This window comes from Mya arenaria, chromosome 4, assembly GCF_026914265.1.
Source record: "Mya arenaria isolate MELC-2E11 chromosome 4, ASM2691426v1".
NCBI classification, from domain to species: domain Eukaryota; kingdom Metazoa; phylum Mollusca; class Bivalvia; order Myida; family Myidae; genus Mya; species Mya arenaria.
The window spans coordinates 60,203,500-60,228,588 of NC_069125.1; the positions used below are offsets into that span (position 1 = coordinate 60,203,500).

At 35.1% G+C, this 25,089-nt stretch overlaps 3 protein-coding genes across 8 annotated transcripts; 2 read left to right on the forward strand and 1 right to left on the reverse strand.

The window, feature by feature from the left end:
* Positions 1 to 56: 56 nt before the first annotated feature.
* On the reverse strand, positions 57 to 9,611 carry LOC128231695 (elongation of very long chain fatty acids protein 4-like). 3 transcript variants are annotated; one of them, XM_052944788.1, is made up of 8 exons: positions 9,486 to 9,611; positions 5,569 to 5,643; positions 5,086 to 5,276; positions 4,371 to 4,451; positions 3,760 to 3,931; positions 3,281 to 3,408; positions 2,110 to 2,274; positions 57 to 1,695 (listed from the first exon to the last, which is right to left on the reverse strand). In XM_052944788.1, the coding sequence occupies exons 2-8, from the start codon at positions 5,633 to 5,635 to the stop codon at positions 1,612 to 1,614; spliced, it is 888 nt and encodes a 295-aa protein (XP_052800748.1). In that variant the 5' UTR covers positions 5,636 to 5,643; positions 9,486 to 9,611; the 3' UTR covers positions 57 to 1,611. The 3 variants fall into 3 exon arrangements, with proteins under 3 accessions (XP_052800748.1, XP_052800746.1, XP_052800747.1); XM_052944786.1 differs by lacking the exon at positions 9,486 to 9,611 and adding an exon at positions 6,681 to 6,844; XM_052944787.1 differs by lacking the exons at positions 2,110 to 2,274; positions 9,486 to 9,611 and adding exons at positions 2,336 to 2,497; positions 6,681 to 6,844.
* LOC128231696 (elongation of very long chain fatty acids protein 4-like) lies at positions 6,754 to 19,848 on the forward strand. 4 transcript variants are annotated; one of them, XM_052944791.1, is made up of 8 exons: positions 6,809 to 6,874; positions 9,726 to 9,807; positions 13,630 to 13,710; positions 14,212 to 14,399; positions 14,856 to 14,993; positions 16,186 to 16,300; positions 16,589 to 16,716; positions 17,107 to 19,848. In XM_052944791.1, the coding sequence occupies exons 3-8, from the start codon at positions 13,668 to 13,670 to the stop codon at positions 17,374 to 17,376; spliced, it is 882 nt and encodes a 293-aa protein (XP_052800751.1). In that variant the 5' UTR covers positions 6,809 to 6,874; positions 9,726 to 9,807; positions 13,630 to 13,667; the 3' UTR covers positions 17,377 to 19,848. The 4 variants fall into 4 exon arrangements, with proteins under 4 accessions (XP_052800752.1, XP_052800751.1, XP_052800750.1 ...); XM_052944790.1 differs by lacking the exon at positions 6,809 to 6,874 and adding an exon at positions 7,195 to 7,218; XM_052944792.1 differs by lacking the exon at positions 9,726 to 9,807 and having other exon boundaries at positions 6,754 to 6,874.
* Positions 19,849 to 22,810: 2,962 nt separating this feature from the next.
* Positions 22,811 to 24,219, forward strand: LOC128230953 (sperm axonemal maintenance protein CFAP97D1-like). Its single transcript, XM_052943381.1, has 5 exons — positions 22,811 to 22,913; positions 23,012 to 23,082; positions 23,266 to 23,390; positions 23,683 to 23,806; positions 24,073 to 24,219. The coding sequence occupies exons 1-5, from the start codon at positions 22,811 to 22,813 to the stop codon at positions 24,217 to 24,219; spliced, it is 570 nt and encodes a 189-aa protein (XP_052799341.1).
* The last annotated feature ends 870 nt before the right edge of the window (positions 24,220 to 25,089 follow it).

The window sequence follows — 25,089 nt, forward strand, 5'->3', positions numbered from 1 at the left end:
CAAAACCATAACTATTGCCATTTTCATTTACTGTAATTACTAAATAACACTTCATAGTTTGTAATAATTTTATTAAATAAATTTCTTCCTTTTTTTTACATGGATATTCAAAACAACTGTAGACAACTTTAAGACAAAGTATCACAAAATAAATATAGACTGTTAGTTAAAAGTCATATAAATAATAAGAAGAGACTCAACCGAAAGGCAAATAATATTATAAACAACGTTAAAAATTGTCAAGGTCAATATCGTATTGATAGTCTGTACATAAATCTATAACATTGATTTTAAATATAATGGAGTATCAAAAGATACAAACTGAAAGACAGAAAATTGTTCAAATAATGCCATTGAACAGGTATCTTATTCAATAAATACCATACATTGTAATTTGAACTGTAAGTCAGGACTAAAAAGCTTTCTCATGGCACTTCATGATAATTACAACACATGAGTAAATTAAACCCCTAGTACATGTCTATGAATAGGATACTTTTGAATAGTTTGCATGTCACTTATTTTATAAGGCATTATTAGTTATACCAACGTCCTCTTTTTCCCTGCAATGTATACAGTCTTGAAAATATCAAAAGTTCAATCCGATATGACAGCAATGAAAGAAAAGAATTTCTAAGCTTCTTCAATTCTTTGACAAGCATGTCAGTATTATCCAAGACATATTAATCATGGTTATAAACAAAATGAAAGTCCAACTCTCTACTAGTAAACCGTTGATATGTTAGTGGTATTTTCAAGAATACCCTCAATCCTGGTAGAACATAACCAACAACGATTGTTTACATTATAGTGATGGCATATGTGTCAAAAAGCCAATAATTCCCATGAAAATGTTGATTTTATGAAATCTTTATGTGACCACTTACCCTAGCACTTTTCCTTTGCCCTTTGTTTAGAAGAAAGTAGGACTTGCATATCTTAGAAATTAATCTCATTTTAAATATTTTTAAATATTGAATGTTTTAAAGAACAATGAGAGTGAAGAAAATGCAAACTGTGAAACATGATTGACTTGCTGATATACTTAAAGTAAAAAGCTATCAATAACATTTACAAAAACAACACTTCATATAACAGATATAGTAGTGGAAACGATTTAAGAAAATAATAAACAAAAATAACTAAAAGGTGCTAAATTAAGTTAAAATGGAATGGATGGTAATATGAACATGATATAATTGTCTTAATAAAAGTCATGAACATAACAATGCAAAAATTGATATGTATAAATGACACTGAGTCAAAATGTATTTATCCTAATATTGCATAATGGAAGCTGATCCTTAACCAGGTCTCAGAGAATTGAGCTACAATTTCACACAACTTTGTCTACTTTAAACACTCTCTAAAATACTGTTTATAAGTTGAAAACATTATGCTTCTTTTCAGATATTGCAGTAGAATACATGATAAACCGAAGTAATGCATTTCTACAAAAACAATTGAGAATTACTTAATGAGGAATATCAAAACTTGTTAACAAATGCTTTCAGAAGAGATGATTCCCTGGAATGATAACTTGTATGAGAACTGTGACAGACTCAAACTAACACAGGAATACAGAAATGCTTCAACTGTCTGCAGACCTCCTTACTTCTCCTTCTTTGGCTCGCTGTGGCCGTTAGCAACCCCATTCTTCTCACCATTCTGCAATTTCTCCTGTTTACCCTTTGTCTGAAAAACACATCACCAGAGTTATTTCAAAGTCAAATAATTCTCAGCACATTATCAAACATTTGAAATTTCATAGCCAAGATACATGTCTCAAATCAAAGGATTGTTTAAAGGTCGAATGACCAGTCTCCAAACCAAGTATTGTAACTTGTTAAAATCACTCAATGGAGGTTTACCAAATAATACCCTGGATGATACAACCATGTGCTATTATTTATTTACGGAATATAAACCTATCATTGCTCAACTGAAAGTTTGATCAACAACTGGTGACTGGCCAATCTAACGGTTGACAACTAGTTTTAAGAAATTAATCATATTCTTAAAATTCAGTTTAAGACAATCAAAATCCACAAACATGATTCTACAATATTTCTGTGCCAATATCTAACAACTACTTTCACAATTATGTACCTTAGCATTTCTTTGAGACTTAATGTAAGCTTGGAAATAGAAGTTGAGGAATAGAGCAAGTATGCTTCCTGCGTAAAACACAACGGCATACTGCATCCACAAGGGGAAATCACATTGAAATACCAATGACTGGATCGCATGGGCTATCCCAACGTTGAACTGAATCTAAAATCAACAAGAAATGAAAGTCAATACAAATGAGAAGTAAAACAAATTTACACATTACCTCCACTTTAGGTCTCTTTATATAGGCTTGGATGTAGAAGTTTAAGAAGAGCGTAATAATAGTGACTCCGTAAACGAGAGACGTCCAGAGCATCCAGGTTGGATAGGCACATTCAACAATTATACCCTGTAAACCGTACACCATGCCAGCAAAAAACTGGATCTGTAGAGAAAACATGCATTCTTTGGAGAGAATGGTCAGAGATTGGCAGACAGTTTAATAGCCTTCTACATCCAAGCCACAAGTCACATGTTCATTATACCACATAGAACAAGGTATTTACATAAAATTACCTATCAGAAATTTGGATTCTCTATGCTCATGTATAACGATTCACAGTGGGAGAAGATAAGTTTTGTAAGAAACATTGGGGTCATGAAAATATCATTAGCATACAAAGGAAATACTGGAAAAGAATTTAAGCAAAATAAGTAAAGTATTTACAATTTTAGGAATAGTCATAATTTAACTTTAAACTTGCAGCACATTCTATTTGTAAATACATCATAGAAAGAAACATAAAATAAAAGCTGAATGCAAATCACATATTGCAAACATTCATCTGGCTGGTTGTCTCTGGCATAAGCTACATACAACATACATTTTAACAATAGAAAGCTTATAATGCCTTATAAATGTAATAGTCCACAAAGATAGCAGTATATAGGTCCGACATAAACAAACTGACCGGCACAAAAGGCAACATCAGTGCTTGTCTGTCTTTCTGAGTTCATCAATGCTATCATTGGTGGGCTATACCTTTATTAAAAACCCTTTTTAAGTGCTTTTCAATAAATTGTTATTTTCAACTATGGAGAGATGGAGCTTTTAACTCATAATGTAATAAAGGAGAAGCAAACATTTAAGGGAAAAGTCTCAGGAATTAAGCCTTTGAAAAGAGACCACCAGAGAGCAAACTTGAAGAAGGGAGAAAGTGTAACATACCAGCTGGATGATGGTGAGGTATCGTTTCCACCAGAGGTATTTCTGGTACTGGGGGCCGAGGGCAGCGATACCATAGTATGTGTACATTATCACATGGATAAAGGAGTTGATCATGGCACCGAAAAATGCTGGGGAAAAATATGCACAATATTAAAAATATGAAAACAATGAAAAAAAGGAACTTGAATTAATATCATAATATTGCTTTCAAAATTGAATCTTTACATTGGAAGATGAAATATTAATTTAACTAGACAAGTAAATGCCACAGAAATGGGCTACCAGTTTTATTTTTGATACGTCTTTCCTTGATTTTACTAAATCTGTGAATATCATAGCTCTTTAATTAAACATACCCGGTAGACAATATTATTGTTTATGAAAGATATCTCCAAGCGGATTCAATGTTCTACAAACACTGTGCATGATATTTTTATTCTAATTAAATATTGTCATTCTTCAATTGCTTTTATACATACATTGTCCACCGGCGACCCATTTGACACCCATCCACCAGATGGGGAACATGGTGGCGTGATGGTACACATGCAGGAAGCTGACTTGGTTCTGCTTCTTACGGAGAACAAAGAAAACAGTGTCCAACATCTCCACACACTTAGAGAAGTAGAACCACCACAACGCCTTTGCTATCTGTGGAAATAGAAAAATATGTTTTCTTTTTTGTCATTTTGACCGACTCATACAGTCAGTTTAAATTTATATAAAATAAATCAAAGTAAACTCAATAAGCAATATCTTTGTATTTAGAAATTCATGACATACAGCATCCAGATTTTGGTAATTGATTGTAAACTGATTGACATAAAAGGCTTATAACACAACAATGACATCGTGCTGTGATATGATTGTATTTTATTTATGACAATCATAATTTTATTTATTTGTAGATTAAAACATTAATCTACAAAGTTGTGTTGAAACATGATATCACTTTAAGGTAATATGATTGAATGTTGTAGTAATTAATAGAGCAGTTACACAGGGTTCAGGTGCTGGGGTATTACCAGCGTCCCAAATGTACAGATGTATATAAAAGCTCCATGGCAATTTGCTCTGGTAAACTACTCACATTAACTTCAAAAGGGTTGTCTGAGAAGTCGACTGGTTGACACGAATAGTTGTAACCGACCATGGTGGTGTTGTATAATAACTGGAAAACAATTAATAACAATTATTTTACAAAACAGTTATAATTATTTTATAAAACAAAACTATTGATAACCCAATTCACATTTTGCTCAAAAATTAATTTGACTCAAATAATCTACTAAAAAACAACAACATTAATTTATAATTGGAAACTACTATAATGTTATTGGCATGTTACTGGAAGCTTAAACTATAAATTTTTTCTATCTTTTACTCAGTTTTATCAGAATTACTAGCTAAAATAACTGTAAGTAACAAAATTGAATACCCTGGTAAAGCTTTGTGTCAATGCATGAGAAAATGTGTTGAAGCACTACGAAAAGACCAGACAGATTTGATACATATACACAGAGTGAAAGTATCACCCTAATCCTCCTCAACGTTCCCTGTCTAATTGAGAATGTGGAAATGACAAACAATGTTTGTATATAACAATGTTTACATTATTAACTGACAGTCATTTTGGCCCAAAATTATTAAAAAATAAACAATTTCAGACCGAAAATTTTCAGCCATTTTCTGGTCCAGCTAGGTCAAAATCAGTCCAGACTGGCAAACTGTCAGTTAAAGAAGCCCTGAGAGAATAAATCTATTATAGCCTGTAGGCCATAAATGTCCACAAGATAATCCCTTACCGAGGTACAGATATGAGCATTTATGGCGATACATATGAAGTTGTATATAACGATGGGCCACTTGAGTTTGAACGGTTCCCTGTCTTTCATGAACGCGGGGCCAATCTTGGTGACAAAAATCACATAGATGGCTGTGATGACTAGAGTTGGAGTGTAACCCTGCATTAAAAACCAGTCGGCCACCCGCTTGTCTAAAAACAGAAAATAATAAGAATTATAAGGATAACAAACATACACTTTTCACAAACAGACTTAACGACATGTACTTGAAGGTCTTGTATTTCATTCATTTCTTACTCATAGAACTTTTGTCACTGTCAAATTATGATGATCTACATTACTTAAATTGTGGAGATGATAAAAGAATTGAAACTGTTATTTTGACACTATCTCCTGAATATGGAAGTAAAAATCTCATTGAGTGTCATTGTAAAACTTTCAGAATGTACCATGAAGACTAAGTTGAGGACATGATGTACATACCTGAGACAGAGAGTGCCCAGCCATAGAAGCGGGTGAAGTGGTTGAACTTGTCAACAATGAGCTCCATGATGCCGTCTGAAAAAAACCCTCAACAAGTTAAAGGTAATCATTTCATAAATACTAAAAAAATTAATTTAATATTAGTCATTACAACTAAAACTGTTTAAAGTTCTGTTTTAATTTTAATGTTTTAAGAAGTTTCAGAGTGAAATATGACTGTAAAAGTATCGTGTTACAAGCTTTAATCACTATGGAGCAAATAGTTTTCATGAACTTTCAGGGGTTTTGTTGCAAATCTATAACTCAATGGGAAAGATATATAGCTCTTTTGAAGTCATTTAAACATACAATTTTGAAATGCCTGTTTTTGTAAATGTTAGTTTTGAATAACAATTATGTATCCATAGCTTTAAGATAACATGTATTGTGCAAGTTTAAATCATCAATTCAGGCATAAAATGATCAACACTCAGGCAAAATTGAAATTAACAATGAAAGAAAAAAAGCTTTTAACTTTGTTTGTATCATACTATCATGTTCATTACATGTGAGCAGTTCAATTTAGTTTGCCTGTATATGTACCCTTGTAAGTCATGAGATAAAGGCATGCAGTCATTCATGAAGCATACAGATAGACATCAGTGATTTCAATATCATGTAAGGTGCATGTTAACATATACAATGACATACGATAAGGTTAACTTGGCCTAACCTTAATAAGTTCACATCAGTTATGTAAAGTTGTAATCTTAATATCCTCAATGGAATGGATGAAGCATTAATTTTAAAGAGAAGAAAACATAGTCTTTCAGCTGCTCCTAAAACAGCATTGTTTTAGATAATACAAAATAGTAGCCATTAATGTAATATGCTGATTTTCCAACGAACTTTGAATTGAAAAAACTTGTTACGTTGTTATATGCTTAATGACCTGAAATTTTATTTAGCGTTTTTGTTGATAAAAGTTTTCTGTGTATATTAAATCCTTAAAGAATAATATATGTTTATACTCAAAAAGAATCAAACTTACATTAAGTAATTAAATATCTTTTTACAAATGTATTACTTAAGTAATGATTTACATGGACATGAACAAATTTTAAACTTCATACCTCCTTTAAGCGAGTACATCCAAACCAGGAAAATAAATGTAAAATTAAATAGACTACACTATCCCAAAGTCAAGTACTCAAATATCTGAACATGAACACCGGAACCAAGACGAGAAATTAAGATTTGATAAACATCCCTATTTTATATTTGAACAAAATTTGACAATTTCACAGTTTGATGAGACTACAATAAGGTATTGTAAACAATTCTATTACCCCTGGACAAGTCTGTGCACATGCAACTTATTCTTAAAGGATTAATCAAGTACACTGAAAAGGCTTAAGGCTGTTAACATAACAATATAAACAATGAAATTACACATAAATCTAGAAATTCTTGCATGTTTAAAAATAAAGAAAAGATGTAACTTTAAGAAAATAAATCACAATTATATTCACAGTTCAATACCAAGTACCATGGACTAGTATGTATTAGGTTACCCATGATCAAATTTCTAAGTCAGGTCAGAAGGGATATATTTTGGGTGTTAGTAAATGCATTAAATTTAAGAAGAAAAAAGATATGATTATGTCTAAGGTAAATTGTTTCATCTTGATGGGTCCTACACAGTTTGTATTGTTTATTTCATTCAGTATCAAAACTCCTGTACAATGTAGTAGAAGTGCATGAAATGAAAAGTAAAATTAAGGATTCATAAATACAAAACATCTTACTTATTTATCCATATTCATCCCTTTTGAATATTTAAACAATATTATTAATTGTGGTAAATCATATTTGGAAGTTAGAGTGCATCTTTAACTATTTGACTTTTAACAATCAAAACAAAAAGAGCATATGATTGTTACTGATTTTTTATCATACTTTTACTTCATTTGATCATTTAGTTGAACATAATATTGCATTAAAATAAAAATCAACCTATATTGTGCACCTTTAAAACACACTGCCACTTGGACACTAAGTCTTGTATTTCAATGAAAGCTAATGAATTACTTTTTAGTATTGATGCCATGCACAAGGGTCACGACACTACGGACATTACGGACCAGACATTCTTGCATACCGGACATGGGTTTCTGGTCATGTGACCGGTGCTGGAAAAACTCATCTTACATGGGGGGTGTAAGATGAGTTTTTCCAGCACCAGTCACGCGCAACAACGTGCCACTTTTTATTTCTTTTATTGTATGGTTTATGAAAGGTATAGTATGCAAGTTCAATAAAGCGGAATCAAAAATATAAGTATACAATACTTTTAATTAAAATTGAAAATAAATAATCTTAAAAGCGCGATTTTTAAAGGAACTATTTGACGTCGATAGTGATTTAAAATTACTGCACTTTATGACGTCAGTACACAACGTCGCACGTGCATTTTGGTGAAATGTACAAAAGTACATTTTCTATGTCAATTTTCCCACAATTTTAGGTATGCAAGAAAAAATATCAATCAATGTTTTTCCGGTCCGGATCGAAAAATCCGACCCTCGGGCACGCTGCGTGACCGGTAACTCGGCAAGCCTCGTTACCGGCTTACGCGCGTGCCCTCGGGTCGGATTTTTCGATCCATACCAGAAACACATGATAGATACTTATATTACGGACCAGATTTAGGGACACTACGGACCAGATTTAGGGACATCACGGACCATCTTCAGAAACTTATGGACCATCATTTATAATGTTTTTAAACATTTGTTGTTTTTTTAAATTTATTCACTCATTGGTCTTAAATTGTTAATAAATACTTGATTATTAATATTAGTGCTCAGTATGACAATTATCTTTAATGTAACTGAAAAATCCCATGAAATTCCAATGTTAAACATCAATGTATTTTTAATAGAATATTATAATAATTTGAATAATAATGAACGAAATATGTGTTTATCTTATAATTATAAATGTGAATATTAATGTTTTCATATGTGATCGATTGCTTTCTGAAATAAACTTTGGATCGTCATATTTGTTTGTTTTCCGTTTCATCTGTTTTATTGAAAGTGAATAATTAAAAAAAAATAATGTTTAAATCATGGTCCGTAAGATTCTGAAGATGGTCCGTAATGTCCCTAAATCTGGTCCGTAGTGTCCCTGAATCTGGTCCGTAGTGTCCGTAATTCATGCACAAATACACACAGATGTATTTGTAATTATATTGTACAACTACTGATTATTGGCATGTTCATGTACTTTTTATTAATCTTCATTAGTATGCATTATGATAATAATAAACTTACCATATATGATAGATACATATATTTATATAAGGGTACAACGGCCCTCCCCTATTACAATGAGTATCAAATTATACATATATGTAAATTCTGTTATTATTTCCTTCTTATCTAAGAGAATTGAACAAGTTTGAAAGTCTGGACCCTAAAACTGCCCTTTTCTTCTTGAAGTACAGTGTAAGTATATGTACCGCCCCTTTGTGTCCAAACTACTTCTTAAATAACTGTTATACCAACGTGAAGTGAACCAAAAGGAGGGTCAAGCCTCAAACATGTACCATGGTAGACACAAATTGAATGACATGATAGCTATGTGGATCATTCCCATGCAAAGTTCACAAAGTGTATACATTTACATTGTAAAACAATAAAACACGACTTGATCACATAGTTAAACAAGATTTGAAAACTGATTATCAATACTGTCCGTACTGTTGTACAGTATATTTCTAATGCTTTTTGCACGTGAACTTTGACAGCAGATGTAGGTCATCATACACCCACGTGGTAAAATGATAGTGTGTCCTTCAGCATCATGGTGTCAAATTTTTTTTAAATAAGTTACGCAGTACCACTATCAGAAACAATAAAATATGAACTTACCTTAATGTTTTTCCTCCAAAATTACAATGAAATTGGAGAACAAGTATGGAACTGTCGTTATATACCGGTGTAACTATTAGCAACAAAAATACAAATAAAGCGGGTATTCATGCACCAATAAAGCGGGTCAGTAATCCCCATTCTCATGATTCTGATTGGCTGAACATGTCCGATCAAGCGGGTATCCCCAAAGCCGCATGTTTTGACAATGCCACTGTTCTCGATTTTTGACGTCCTTAGAGAAAAACACTAAGCATTGCAAGCGAAACTCCAAAGGGATACAAATAAGGACTTCTTGTGACATTTCCTGCTTTCTAACAAGGTACGTACCAAAATGTTGATTGCGGTTGATTGTTTACATATATCTAAGGTGTTGTAATACACAAACACCTCGTCAAAATTGCCCTAAGCAGATATGCAGTGTTCATAATTTGTATTGCCAGTACATGCGCCGTCACTTTTGCAATTTTTCAAAATGTTTAAATTATTCTTACTTTCTTTCCCACTCAATATTATTTTTATATAAAAAAAATACAGCGAATATTTTTAATTGATTGATTCATTCTTGAAACAGTCTTAGCTCATATCAGAATACATGCAGTAGTTAATTCCTAATGGGCGTTCAGGGATTTTTTTTATCATTTGAAACCTTTTCTTTTCCCCTGTCATGAGTCTGCAAATGTCAAAATTCGTGATTTTTAAGACTCATTGGCGTCTATTTGTATGGACTAAGTTCATTTCTTGCATGGTCCCAGACTTATACCTGAATTGTTACAATTCTTTAAATGAATTCTCACCACAATCCTTTATATTGTTATACATTTGGTAAAAAGTGCATTTTAAAACCATGAGCGATTCCCTTGTAATAAAACAAGAAAACTTTGTCCCTACCCTACCTAGCATACACAGATATTTTTTTGTTAGGCCTTAGTACTTAACAGAAGTTGTATGTGACAAGTGAACAGAGTAAAGCCCTTAGAAGCGGGGGAGGGATTTGGAACAAACTGGGGAATTTAATTATTTTTTTATCTATCTAAATATCATGATTATTATACTGGGTAAAGTGCCTTCAATTCAGTGCTGTGTCTAGATAATCGGACACCGAAAAAACATAATGACCTAAAAAAAAAAAATTATGATTATTATGGTGGCATATTACTGCCATAACTTTTGATAACCTGTTAACGTTCGCAATTTTTTTTGTGTTAACCACTTAATTTTCGCAATAATTATCTAGCTATCTACGGTAGTTAATATTTGCAAAACATTTTCAGTAATGTACATGTTTTAAACTGGAATAAAAACAGGTCAAATCTCTAAGGAGAAAAAACAACAACAGGCGGGCGGCGTCTAGTATGTTGTCTTTTCAAACACAAATTATGGCCCCTGATCAACTTAGAAAGTTTGGTTAAAGTTTTAGGGCAAGTTTGGATTTTTAGTTATAACTCTATACCCTTAAATGGACTTCAAACTTCACAAAGTTGTTAAACTCCATTATACAATAAGGCTACATAACTCCATGTTATCCTAAATACAAATTATGACCCTTGATGAACTTAGAAAGTTTGGTTAAAGTTTTAGGGCAACTTGGGGTTTTAACTCAGATAACAAACAAGAGATGTTTGTCAAACATTATGCCCCCCCTGAGCGCCATGTTGTCAGGATTATATGGACAATTGAATGAAATATTCATGGACCGAAATGACAGCTGATTTGTCGCTAACATTGTATGCCGTTGAGGCAGTTTTAAGATTATGACCATTCAAAGTTTGAGGATAGAGTGTGTTATGACCATGACCTTTGACTCTATGACATCAAAATCCATAGTTGTAGCTGGTCACCAAAAATGTAAATGTTAAGTTTGAGGGCCATGGGTGCAGGCATTGAAAAGTTATCACACAGACAAGCATTTTTCGTTCAAGGTCACTGTAACCTTGACCTTTGATCCAATGACCCCTTAAATCATAAGGGGTCATCTACAGGTCAGACACAACTCCAAGTCAAGTTTGAGGGCCATGGGTGCAGGCATTGTCCAATTATCACTTGAAACATTTTCGCATTCATGGTCACTGTGAACCTGACCTTTGACCCAATGACTCCTAAAATCAATAAGGGTCATCTCCTGGTCAGGCCCAACTTACATGTCAAGTTTGATAATCATAGATTCAGGCATTGTTGAGATATCACTGGGAGAAGATTTGTTAACTTTTTTGCGTTAAAGGCTACTGTAACCTTGACCTTGGCCTGATGACCCCCAAAGTCAAGAGGGGTCATCTACTGGTCAGGCCCAACCTTCATGTCAAGTTTGATGACCATAGGTCCAGGAATTGTCGAGTTTGCTTTCAAGGTCACTGTGACCTTGACCTCTGACCCCTTAAATCAATAGGGGTCATCAACTGGTCAGGCCCAACCTCCAAGTCAACTTTGAGGGCCATGGGCGCAGGCATTGTTGAGTTATCACTCGGGCAACCTTTTATCGTTCAATGTCACTGTTACCTTGACCTTTGGCCCAATGACCCCTAAAATCAATATGGGCCATCTACTGGTCAGGCCCAAGCTCCAATTCAAGTTTGATGGCCGTGGGTGCAGGCATTGTCGCGTTATCACTCAGACAACCTTTTACCATTCAAGGTCACTGTGACCTTGACCTTTGGCCCGATGACCCCTAAAAACAATAGGGATCATCTACTGGTCAGGCCCAACCTCCAAGTCAAGTTTTAGGGCCATAGGTGCAGGCATTGTCGAGTAATGACACGGACAACCTTTTACCATTCAAGGTCACTGTGACCTTGACCTTTGGCCCGATGACCCCCAAAAACAATAGGGGTCATCTACTGGTCAGGCCCAACCTCCAAGTCAAGTTTGAGGGCCATGGTTGTAGGCATTGTTGAGTTATCACATGGACAACCTTTTACCATTCAAGGTCACTGTGACCTTGACCTTTGGCCCGATGACCCCCAAAAACAATAGGGTTCATCTACTGGTCAGGCCCAACCTCCAAGTCAATTATGAGGGCCATGGGTGCAGGCATTGTTGAGTTATCACTCGGACAACCTTTTACCATTCAATGTCACTATGACCTTGATCTTTGACCCGATAAGCCCCAAAAACAATAGGGGTCAGCTACTGGTCAGGCCCAACCTCCAAGTCAAGAATGAGGGCCAAGGGTGCAGGCATTGTCGAGTTATCACTCGGACATCCTTTTACCATTCAAGGTCACTGTGACCTTGACCTTTGGCCCGATGACCCCCAAAAACAATAGGGGTCATCTAATGGTCAGGCCCAACTTCCATATCAAGTTTGATGACCATAGGTCTAGGCATTGTTGAGTTATCACTCGGACAAGCTTTAGAATTATTTTACCATTAAAGGTCACTGTGACTTTGACCCGATGAGCCCTAAAATCAATAGGGGTCATCTTCTGGTCAGGCCCAACCTTCATGTCAAGTTTGATGACCATACGTCCAGGAATTGTTGAGTTATCACTCGGACAAGCTTTGGTCTACCGACGGACCGACCGACCGACCGACCGACATACCGACATGCCTGTGCAAAGCAATATACCCCTCTTCTTCGAAGGGGGGCATAATAATGTTTGTTCAATGGACACCATACAGTTGTTCATGGCCATAACACCATTTGGTTACATTACACCATACTTATTATCCTAGATACAAATAATGGCCCTTGATTGACATAGAAATGTTGGTTAAAGTTTACAAGCAACTTGTGATTTTCACTCACTGGTCTCAAATAATGTTCAATCAATGGACCTGATACTTAATTAGCTCATGTGAATCCATATTAACCTTAATACGAATTATGGCCCTTGATTGGCGTTGTTTTTAATTTAAAGGCACATAATTTTTATAACATCATTAATGTATTTATGTCTTAGACAATGTGCCATATAGTCGAGCACTCTGTCCCACCAGTATCACAGTGCATCCACCTTATTCAATTCATTTTATGCCTTATTGTATGAAAGAAAGTAAAGGAGATTGAGGGCTCTGGATTAAGCTTTTCAGTTTAAAAGGATATATGCAAAATATAATTTTGTGATTTATATAAAAACATTTACCGCTGAAGTATACCAAAATTGTGATAATTGTTTACACCATTATTAATTTATTTTCTTTTACAGGTTTTGAGTGAAGCCTGTCAACCACTTTCCAGAACATAATGGAGTACATCAATGATCTGTACGAGAAAGCAACCATTCCAGGTAATGTGGTGAATATCAATTATCTGTGTATTATAACTTAACATTTTACTTAGTGTTATGGCAATGATTAAAAATCCTCTGATTGCAATGAGGTTAATAGGTTCCAAGAAATATTTGTCATGATCACAGTTAGGTTATAGCAGGGTTTGGCATTGTCACCCATCAATCCGTCTGTCTGTTTGTCTGGAGTAGTAATGATATAACAAGTGGACAGAACTTAATGAAACTTACATGAAGTGTGGGCATAGGTGGGGACTTCAGACAGTAGATGTTCAGCCGAAATTCGACAAGCCAATTGGGACCACAAGAAATAAAATCAGTACCATCTAAAACAAAAGATTTTTGATGCCTCGAACATCCCCCACTCTAGTGATTTTCACAAATTTCCATGCTCTAGGGGCAATTTAGACAATAGCATTGATGCAGAATTGAGTCTGAATCCTTTGGCGGGAGATATCAATTCATCATTTCGCTTGTTTCAACAGCTTATTTCTCTTTTAGATCCACGAACACAAGAATGGCTGCTGATGCCAAGCATCTGGCCCACTGTGATCATTGTTAGCATGTACTTAATAGTGATTATTGGAGGCCAGAGGGTGATGCGAAATCGAGAGCCATTCCAGCTTAACAATGCCATGATGATCTACAACTTCTGTTTGGTGGTTTTGAATGCCTACATTTTCTATGAGGTAAAATCATTTTTATAAATAATTAATTTAAATTTTAATCTTGTTATAAAACTAATTGCACACTTAAATGTAAAGAGAGTAAAGATGGCTTTTCTTAATTGGTCCAGACCTATATTTATGAGATTATTGCATTTGAAACCTGGACCAGAGAAATCTAGATATATGCAAGCTACCGGCATTAGGAAGACAACTTTAAATGACAATTCATTTCAGAAGTTGTTGTTTAAGATATTTCCAAATTGAGATATTTAAATTATATTCATATATCAATCAATGTTTCTTTATTTTTTCTTTTCTTTGAAATCATGGATATTTTTCAGCATTTAAAGCAATACAGTATAAAACTTTAATGTACATATAAATGTTACTTTGCTCGTTTAGCATAAAAAAATTCTACTTTTTGTTTGAATAAACGAAAATGTCCATGAAAAAAAACACAAATAATTTTCATTTCAGTTTTTGATGACCACATGGTTGAGCTGGGAGTTCAGTAAAGTGTGTAACCCGGTGGACCAGGGGTCGGAGCTGGCTGACAGGCTCGCTAGAAATTGTTGGTTCTTCTTTTTCTCCAAGAGCATTGAACTCATGGACACGGTGAGTTGCTGAATATAAATGAAAGCAGTTGGCTGACCATTCTGTATAATACATTTTGTGAACATAATTAGTGTATTTTTTACAAACATTAAAATTTAGGAAATTATTATAGCCTGGGTATCATTGTCGTCACCTTCTACCATAGCCTGGGTATCATTGTCGTCACCTTCTACCATAGCCTGGGTATCATTGTTGTCACCTTCTACCATAGCCTGGGTTACATTGTCATCACCTTCTACCATAGCCTGGGTATCATTGTCGTCACCTTCTACCATAGCCTGGGTATCATTGTTGTCACCTTCTACCATAGCCTGGGTATCCTTGTTGTCACCTTCTACCATAGCCTGGGTATCATAGCCTGGGTTACATTGTCATCAGTCTCCTTCTACCATAGCCTGGGTATCATTGTTGTCACCTTCTACCATAGCCTGGGTTACATTGTCGTCACCTTCTACCATAGCCTGGGTATCCTTGTCGTCACCTTCTACCATAGCCTGGGTATCATAGCCTGGGTTACATTGTCATCACCTTCTACCATAGCCTGGGTATCATTGTTGTCACCTTCTACCATAGCCTGGGTATCATTGTTGTCACCTTCTACCATAGCCTGGGTATCATTGTTGTCACCTTCTACCATAGCCTGGTTTACATTGTCGTCACCTTCTACCATAGCCTTGGTATCCTTGTCGTCACCTTCTACCATAGCCTGGGTATCATAGCCTGGGTTACATTGTCATCACCTTCTACCATAGCCTGGGTATCCTTGTCGTCACCTTCTACCATAGCCTGGGTATCATAGCCTGGGTTACATTGTCATCACCTTCTACCATAGCCTGGGTATCATTGTTGTCACCTTTCTCATCTTTAGTTTGTAAAATAAGTTTTATATGTTCTGTGGCCACGCTGAGTGTTGAACCAGTCTTCAGCAAGCACACCTACAGAATGATGATAATAAATTCAACTGTCCCGTGTTAAATGATACGAATCATTAACTTAGTTCAGAGTTAAAGTTGACAATCTCAAATTTTGTTTTAAAGAGTCTGATGGTTGCAATATTTAACTCAAAATATAAATCACCAATATGAATATACTGATATCAATTCGACCACTATTCAGTGCAAAAGACCTTACTATAGTGTACAGGTGGCTAAAAGCCTTAGTAGTATATGATTATGTTTGTGTATATTTTCAGGTGTTTTTCATGTTACGTAAGAAGAACACACAGATTACATTCCTGCATCTGTATCATCACTCCACGATGCCCCTGATCTGGTACATCGGCGTCAAGTACGCGCCTGGTGGCGAATGTATGTTCCTTCGAATAATATAAATACATATATATCCACAGGTGTCTACAATAGTCCTCAATGGGCAAACTTTAAATAAGTGACATTAATAGAATAATTTACTAGCATTAAAAGGCACAAAAAAACACTTTCTTAGGAATATTTGTCAAAAATAAATTTTCTAATCTTTGATTTGTGATTTTTTTTCTTTCCTTGACATATAGCTGGTCCCAAGTTGTACTTAGATTTAGTTTGATATGTTTAAAAATCAGATCCCACTACTGTACGGTCCCTTTTGCACTATTTCAGCATACTTCTCAGCTAGCATCAACAGCGGTATCCACGTCCTCATGTACACCTACTACCTTCTTGCCGCCATGGGTCCCAGTATGCAGAAGTTCCTCTGGTGGAAACGCTACATGACCGTCATGCAGCTGGTAAGACTTAGAACATATCAAATGCATTCTTTTTAATTTTTTACTGTACATATATGGCTCAGGTGTTCTTTTTAATTTATAATTCTTAACAAATACACGTACACACTTAAGAAAACCCCCCACGTATAATGCAGATTATGCTTGTGTTTTTTTGGAAAAGTTCAAAGCCTCATTTTGGAATAAAATATTCACTGAAACAGTTATAATAGATTGAACTATAACAGTATATCACTAACCCATTCTTTCTATACAAGAAATACAGCCTTATGCCATTACTTCCCTAATGTGACAGTGTAACCATGATTATTGTTTACAATTTTTTAAGTCTTTATGGATTTGATCACAACATCACAGAGTTACCTTAAAATATTCTTATTCTGTATGTTTTAGATGCAGTTTTGGGGTATCCTGTTCCACACATCGTACGCCATCTACACTGACTGTGGTTACCCGAACATGTACAACTGGGCCCTCATCTTTTACGACTTTTCCCACATTGCCCTCTTCTCCAACTTTTACTACCAGACATACACGAAGAAGGCCCGAGCTGCTCGTGCAAAGAGAGAGGAAAGTAATGGAAGACACGACAAACAGGAAGAAGTTAGTAACGGTGTGCATGCTAAAAATGGTAACACAAGACTTCGGTCGCGAAGGGATTGAAATGAAGGATCTGTACATCAGTTGTTATAATTTAAAGTCATTCCGTTGTTGTCAGGGTTATTACGGTAGGTATTATGCTGTTAATGGTACAAAATGAGGTATGCCTTTGGCAGACTACACCATCTGTAACTATGAGCTGAGATCTTGTTAGGTCAGGTGTTTATGGATCAGTTAGAAATTAAGGTTCACTGTTTCTGGTGTTCAATGTATGATATCTGATTTGTACTTGTATTACTTTTTCTATGACAATCAGACAGCTATTGCTACAGTTTTGTTCATGTTTCATATGTCATGTTTTGCGATCTTGATGCAAGACTTCAGTTCATTGTACATACCGTCTGGGTAACGATGGATTTCACTCACACTGAAGCTGCTCAAACTGTTGGTATGACATCAACAATGTATTATGGTAGTTTGAAATGTTATCGAAAAAGTGTCAAACTTTGATTTGCTGCCATTGTTTTTCGAAAAAATGTATGTAAGCAACTCATGCTCATGTCTAAGATGGGTTTACTGTCCAACGAAAGCCACTTTGTTGCATTTTGTGTTAGATGGAATTGTTAATTTTAAACTTATAAAGTATTAGTCATATTCCTAATTTGTTTGTTTGTTAAAAGATGTTAGTGATAATTAACAGTGGTGTGTTAAAATCGTAGGATACAAAACAGCTAGTTAAAAACTAGGTTGTATAAATGTGTGTTTTTAAAACACATTTTAAAGCATTTTGTGAAATTTCAGTAAAATATACAATGTTAAGGGATGTTTCTTACTAATCACTGTTGACGAAACCATTTTGTGAATCTCTGCTGTTTTTTAATGATATTTAGAGCAACGGTTCACTAAAATCTCTTCATTCATATGTAATGGATTGAGAGTGTGACTTTGTATTGTATTGTTTGTGTGGCTGTTTTCCTTATTTATTTATTTATCTCTGCTCACAGTTATCTCATTTTCATTTGGCCGATTATTCAGGACTTTTTTTAAGTTAACAACGTGATTAACGACTGCATTGTTAACTTTTAAACAGAAATATGATTATATGCTCATACACTTCTTGTTATGAATACTGCAGATCAAAAGTGAATCCATTAAACTAAGATAGCAGTAAAGATTCGAAAGTTCACGATGACATTAAAAATGTTGTTAACATTAACAAAGTTCTGAACAATTCGCCCAATATCTTACACTTAATTTTTTTTTAATTTATTGTATGTCTAAATTTAATCATGACAATATCAGATCTCCATCCATGTTTAAATGATATCATTTTTATTACTTATTTATTTCTACCATATACTTAGGAGAGAGCCATTGACACTCCCATTAATATTAGTGAAATGGCTTATCTCTGGTGATATGCATGTTGTGATAAATGCCCTTTTACTTTCTTTAATTTCTCAATCATTTAGTTTTTATGAACATTCAATACTTTTATATTTTTATATTTTATTAATAGTTTAATCACCTTTATACTAGCCTTTTACGTTTTGTACATTTATTTTATGCTTTTATCATATAAAAGAAATTGGTAGATTTTCAATTTAATCTCTGAGGTACTGAAATAATTATTTTTATCAATGATCATGTGATGTGCATGTAAAACTTTTATGCAACAGATAGATTTTGTTTATAAGATCTTTAGTTTGATCTCTTTTTATGCTCCCTAAGGGTGGCTTTTTTATGTCCCCGAAGGGAGGCATACAGTTATTGGACAGTTCGTCCATCCCCACAATTTTCATGCCATATCTGAACGCTTAAACCTCAAACTTGGTTGGAAGGTTGATGACCCCTCTTCATTTTGATGTCAGTAGGTCAAAGGTGAAGGTCATGGTTACCAAAAGCTGAAAATCTGTTTATGGTCAACAACAAAAGAATGCTTAGGCCCAGGGACCTCAAACCTGGTATGCAGGTTGGTCATGACCAGCAGGTGAAGCCAATTGATTTGGAGGTCAGAGGTTCAAAGGTAAAGATCATGATGACCTAATCAGTTTCCGGTCAATAACTGGAGAACGCTAAGGGATAAGGACCTCAAAATTTGTCATGACAACCAGATAAACCCTATTGTTTATTAGGTCAAAGGTGAAGGTTGTGGAGACCTGAAGCTGAAAATCCATTTCCAACCAATAGCTGAATACCCTCAAGCCCAGGGACCTCAACCTTGTTAGTCAGGTTTGTCATGACAAGCAGATGAACCCTATTGATTTGGGGTTAGTGAGTCAGTGGTCAAGGTCAATGTGACCTTAAGCCTATCAATTTGTTCCTCTTCAATATAACTTCAATGCAGAGAATGAAACGTTTATGCTAGGTAAACAATAGTTCTTATGTGAAGTTTCTATAGTAACATTACATTATAGTTACAACTCTATGCTGATTTTTTAATTGGATAAAAATGCAATAACAATTAAAAATAATATAATTTGTATGTTAATACCTGTCTTTTTATACATATTATTAGAATAACAAAAAAAGTAATTTGAACTATGCTGTTGTTGGTTTTTAATGATCTGTGTTGATCAAACATATTGTTGCTCATATTGTTAGTTTAACCAATATTTATTTCATCATAACAAACACCCATCAAACCACCCATCAAACAGCAAGTACAAAATAATACGGATTTTAACAATAATAACAAACAGAATTAAACAATTTTGTAACCTGCACCTAACATATTACAATTATGAAAAATTGTTTATTCTTAGTCTCTCTTCTGATATTGTTAGTACTCATTATCTGGAACCAGTGTAACCATCATACTCCCAGACATTATATAGGAAAACAAGTCCATACAGTCGACATAATCATTAAACTTGATGGGTGTCAATCATCTTTTAAGAACTAGCATTCTTTCGTGCTGCCTGCGCTAAAGGGATAACTTTAACCCGATGTCTATGTCACACTTTTGTTTGCAATCAAATGTGGTCAACTTATCAATGATTGTTTTATAAGATCGAAATTTCAAATCCAATTATTAGTGGTTGTAACAGGGACCTATATGGCCTATTTTCATTCAAAGCTTGTGTTACGAGTTCGGCCCGGCCTGTGACTTAGTACCTTGACATTGGACAATACATAAATGGTGTATAGGTCTGTGGATTTTGAAAATGAAGCTTGGCTGGAACTATTACATTATGCTTTAGATTAATTTATGTTCGATCTTTAATTTTGTATCATACACTCGCTTAGTATTCCTTATAAAATCGTGATATGACTACATTTTGTCGTGCAGTCATTGACAAGATGGTCCCAACATCTTTTAAACGACCTGTGTAGAGTCTTCAAACTTGGTATGCACATTGGTCACAGTCAGTATTGTTGGGACAAAGATCAAGGTCAAGGTGACTGTACTGGAAAAATCATGGGCATGTCCTTTTAATAACTTTTAAACAACTCGTTGTTGAATCTTCATACTTGTTATGTATATTGGTCAAGGTCAGTAGGTGACCCCTATTGATATCCTGTTGTTATTTTGACTTTTACTAGAAAAAAACCCGGGCATTCCGCTCAATATATTTTGAACGATTTGGTGTAGTCTTACTCGGTATGCGCCTTGCTTGCGGCCGGTTCATGATGCTCCATATTGATATTGGGGGCAAAGGACGTCAAGGTGGTTTGTCTTTTACTATAATATGTATGGGCGCTCCTGACAGGCGACACGCCCGATTCACGAAATGTTCGTTTTTAGCTCGACTATGCGAAGAATAAGGAGGGCTTTACTACTCGCACCCCAGCATCGGCGTCCGGTTAAAGTTTTAGGGCAAGTTGGGATTTTCTCTTGTAAGTCCAATACCCTTTCTTCAATTCAATTAATACTTCACACTGTTGTTCAGGACCATCACACAATGAAGTTAGATAACTCCATATTATCCTTTATACACCTGACTGACTTTGAAACTTAGGTTAAAGTTTTAGGGCAGGTTGGGATATTTATAAATAACTTTTGTACCTTTCATACAATTGACTTTATACTTCTCACAGTTGTTCAGGACCATCACACACTGAGGTTACATAACTCCATACTATCCTTAATACAAGTTATGGCTCCTGATCGACTTAGGAACTTAGGTTATAGATAGATAGATAGATTTATTTCAGTAAGAAATGCACATACATGGACATTTAAAATAAACAACATGTATAGTAAATAACATTATACATACATGATATTATCAATAGTCATGACAGGCACACCGAACCAAGGATGACACAAAAAAAGAGAAAACTCTTATTTCCATTGTGGTCCTTTGTTTTGGTGGCTTGGCATAGGGAGGCATTGCATATTTAAGTAATAATATAGCTGTATTCAAAATTGCACAAATATATTAAAAGTTAGTCTTTATGCATTAAAATGAATATTGCCGTAGTTGTACGCGTATCACAGTCACTTTACATAATTTAGTAACATTAAGTTATAAGTTGAGAAAGTTATGTATAACTATCACCTTATAGTATGAATATGACAGTATGTAGTACTTATAAAATGCGAGGTTAGTTTAGATAGTTCCGTTACTTAAAATCTTTGAATAAATAAATGAAAATAAGCCTTTTAATATTATAACTAATTATGCCAAATTATCTAAAAAAAGATTCTTTACTAGCAATTTAAAAACAGGTAATTTCTTAGTCTGTGCGATACAAGATGGCAACTTGTATCATAAGAAAATGCCAGAACAGAAGGACTTTAACCCAAAACCTTTGACCTCTGGAACAGCATAAGCCCCTTTCTGGTTAAAGTTTTAGGGCGGGTTGAAGTTGTTGGGCAAGTTTGGATTTTAATAAAAAAAAACCTTCTATACCCTTCATTCAATTGACTTGATACTACGCACAATTAATGGCGACCTTACAATAGGGTTAAATAACTCCAATTTAACCCTTAATACAAATTATGACCATTGATTGACTTTTTTTTATTTCATTTTTAATTCACAGCACATTTTTATATTCTTAACCAGGTTTTCACAAAGGGAAAACAAGTTATTAGAATGACTTGCGTCATTGTTTGGGCGGCGTGGTGGGAGGGCAGCTTCAAAGTCACCTTATATATCGAATAATTTTAGCTAGGTTTGACATAATAGTGACCAAACTTGGTATATAGTCAAATGAGTCGCACTAACAATGCCTTAAAATTAAAAAAGAAGAAGTTTTACCTCAACCTTTATTGCGCCCTTTAATATGCGTGTTATCTATGCTGAACGAATAATTATATTACAGATTTGAAGATGATGTAGAAGAAACCGGCCCTAAAATTCGCATCGGAGTTTACATTTTTGCGCGCCAAAATATAACGACGTAATGTTGACGTCACATAAAATAAGTTATAACGCCCACAATAGCTAAACGTCAGCGGTAATCAATCGAAACAATCTGAACTTCACCAACCCCAGCGTAGATATATGGGGCTACGCTAACGTGTTCGTGTTGTTCGGACGCCGTTATGCACAGGGCGTATCAGTCGTTCACGCCCGCGAATAATGTGTTCCTCAAACATAAGTGGGACAGGGATGTCTACAAAACACACCGCCGGAAAGTTGCATCAGGTAAACCTGAATAATTTTTAGACGTTCTAAATATTCAAAATTAACGTTGAGTTGTGTAACAAAGACAGGAAAAAATGACTTCAATCATTCGCTTTCAGCTAAAGCAGTGATTGACAATAGTCCACCAAGAGAATACCAGCACTTGACAGTAAATCTGAAGAAACTGCATGTGAGTATCCACAGATGTTCCATTTATGTTTTCTATGACAAATATATGTCTATTTCGGTTAAATTCCGGCTTAGCGGTCCCCGTTTGTAACAAGTTAATAAGATATGTCACATTGTTTGAAAAAGCGGGTGTGTGGAGGAGGCATCAGTTATACTTGACGGAATATAGTATTTGCTCCTGTAGTATGAGGCGGTGAGAGAAGCGACAATCAAGAGGGACAACCGGATGTTGAACGGCAAGATGGGTCGCATCATGAAGATAGGCGGCTACACTGACCACACGCTGTCGGACAAATACATGGGGAAAAGGCACGGACTAAAATGATTCGATGAGTTTTCTATTGTACATTGAGTAAATACATCTTGCGCGCATTTAGTAGATTCAAATCTACTTATTTATAATTATCATGTCAAATACAATCATTTAATTACACTCCCTGCCCCAAACACTCCAATAAGGCCACGGACTGTAAGTGCATTGCAATTCTCTATTAAACGATCATTAACAACAACAACAACACCACCACCAACAACAACAACAACAAGGCGAATTGTTATCTTTTTATATACTAGTAAATAATTCAATAATTTCCGTTTACAGTCTTAACAACGAAAAGCACCGTCGGGAGCTGCTGCGAGTGGCCAATGAGAACCGGAACATTCTGGGGCGGCTACGGGTCCGCGAGCCTCACTACGACCACCACGCCCACCTCAGAGACTGGCAGGTACATTTATACACCAACCTACAGAGTACATTGCCAAATATTATTATTGTCACATCATTAGACTTTCGCCAATGCCGATTTTAGTGCAGTCGTCCCCCGAACACTGTATTTAAACTGTCATGTTGACCCCTCAATGTATAAAAGATAATACTATAAACTATTGTAATAAATATTTTCATACTAAACATAGTAAACGTTTTCACAAATATGGTTATTAGTATTCAACTGTAATCAACACCGTAGTCATTGAGACCTAACTATTTCAGTTGAGCCGCCAGTACCTTCGGAACATCTCCACTTTCCCGCCGCCGCTGTTGCTGTATTCACGTTCGGGCAACAACAACAACGCACCGACCCTATACCCATACAGCGTTTTGCCTGCGCTGAATGCCGAAGCGGGACGAAATATTTAGCTCCCATATAACATAAAAAACGGCATTGGATTAGCTTGCTGTTTTCTTTTTAAAAATGACTATGCTTATAAATAAACCGCCAAAACGAAAGAAACGAGCAGACTTGTGAATTGTTATCCACCAGGCAAAGTTCATAGAATGGGAATAATAGTTGGTGAATTATTCCTATCAAATCATGTGACAGTCAAGGTCATTCAAGGGCAACATTGCTATCTGTTTAAAACTGGCCAGATTTCATTGCTGTAGCTTTAAAAAATAAGACATTAGGTCAAAAGGTCTCAGACATGGTCAATAGAGGACATCATTGATATTTGTTTTCAAAACTCTACACAAGGTCCTCTTTCATTGCTGTAGCTTCAAAAATAAGAAAGTTGGTTAAAAGGTCACAGTCAAGGTCATCCAAAGACAACATTAATATGTGTTTAAAAAAATGTACACATGGACCAAATTTCATTGCTGTAGCTTCAAAAACAGGAAAGTGTAAAAAGGTCACCGTCAAGGTCATCCGAGGAAAACATTTATATTTGTTTTCAAAACTCTACACATGGTTCAAATTTCATTGCTGTAGCTTAAAAAAAGACTGTTCGGTAAAAAGTCACAGTCAAGGTCATCCAAGCACAACATTGACATTTGTTTTCAAAATTGTGAACATGGTCCAAATTTCTTTGCTGTAGATTCAAAAATAAGAAAGTAGGTCAAAAGGCCCCAGGGGCATAATTTGCACAATCTTGGTAAAGGACCACTGTATGATGCTAGTTACAAAATATTAAAGGTCTGGGTCTAGCAGTTTCAAACTAGAATATTTTTTTAATAATTCCCAACATTAGTCCAAAGAAAACCTCGGGGCGTAGCCCATTTTGAACACAGGGG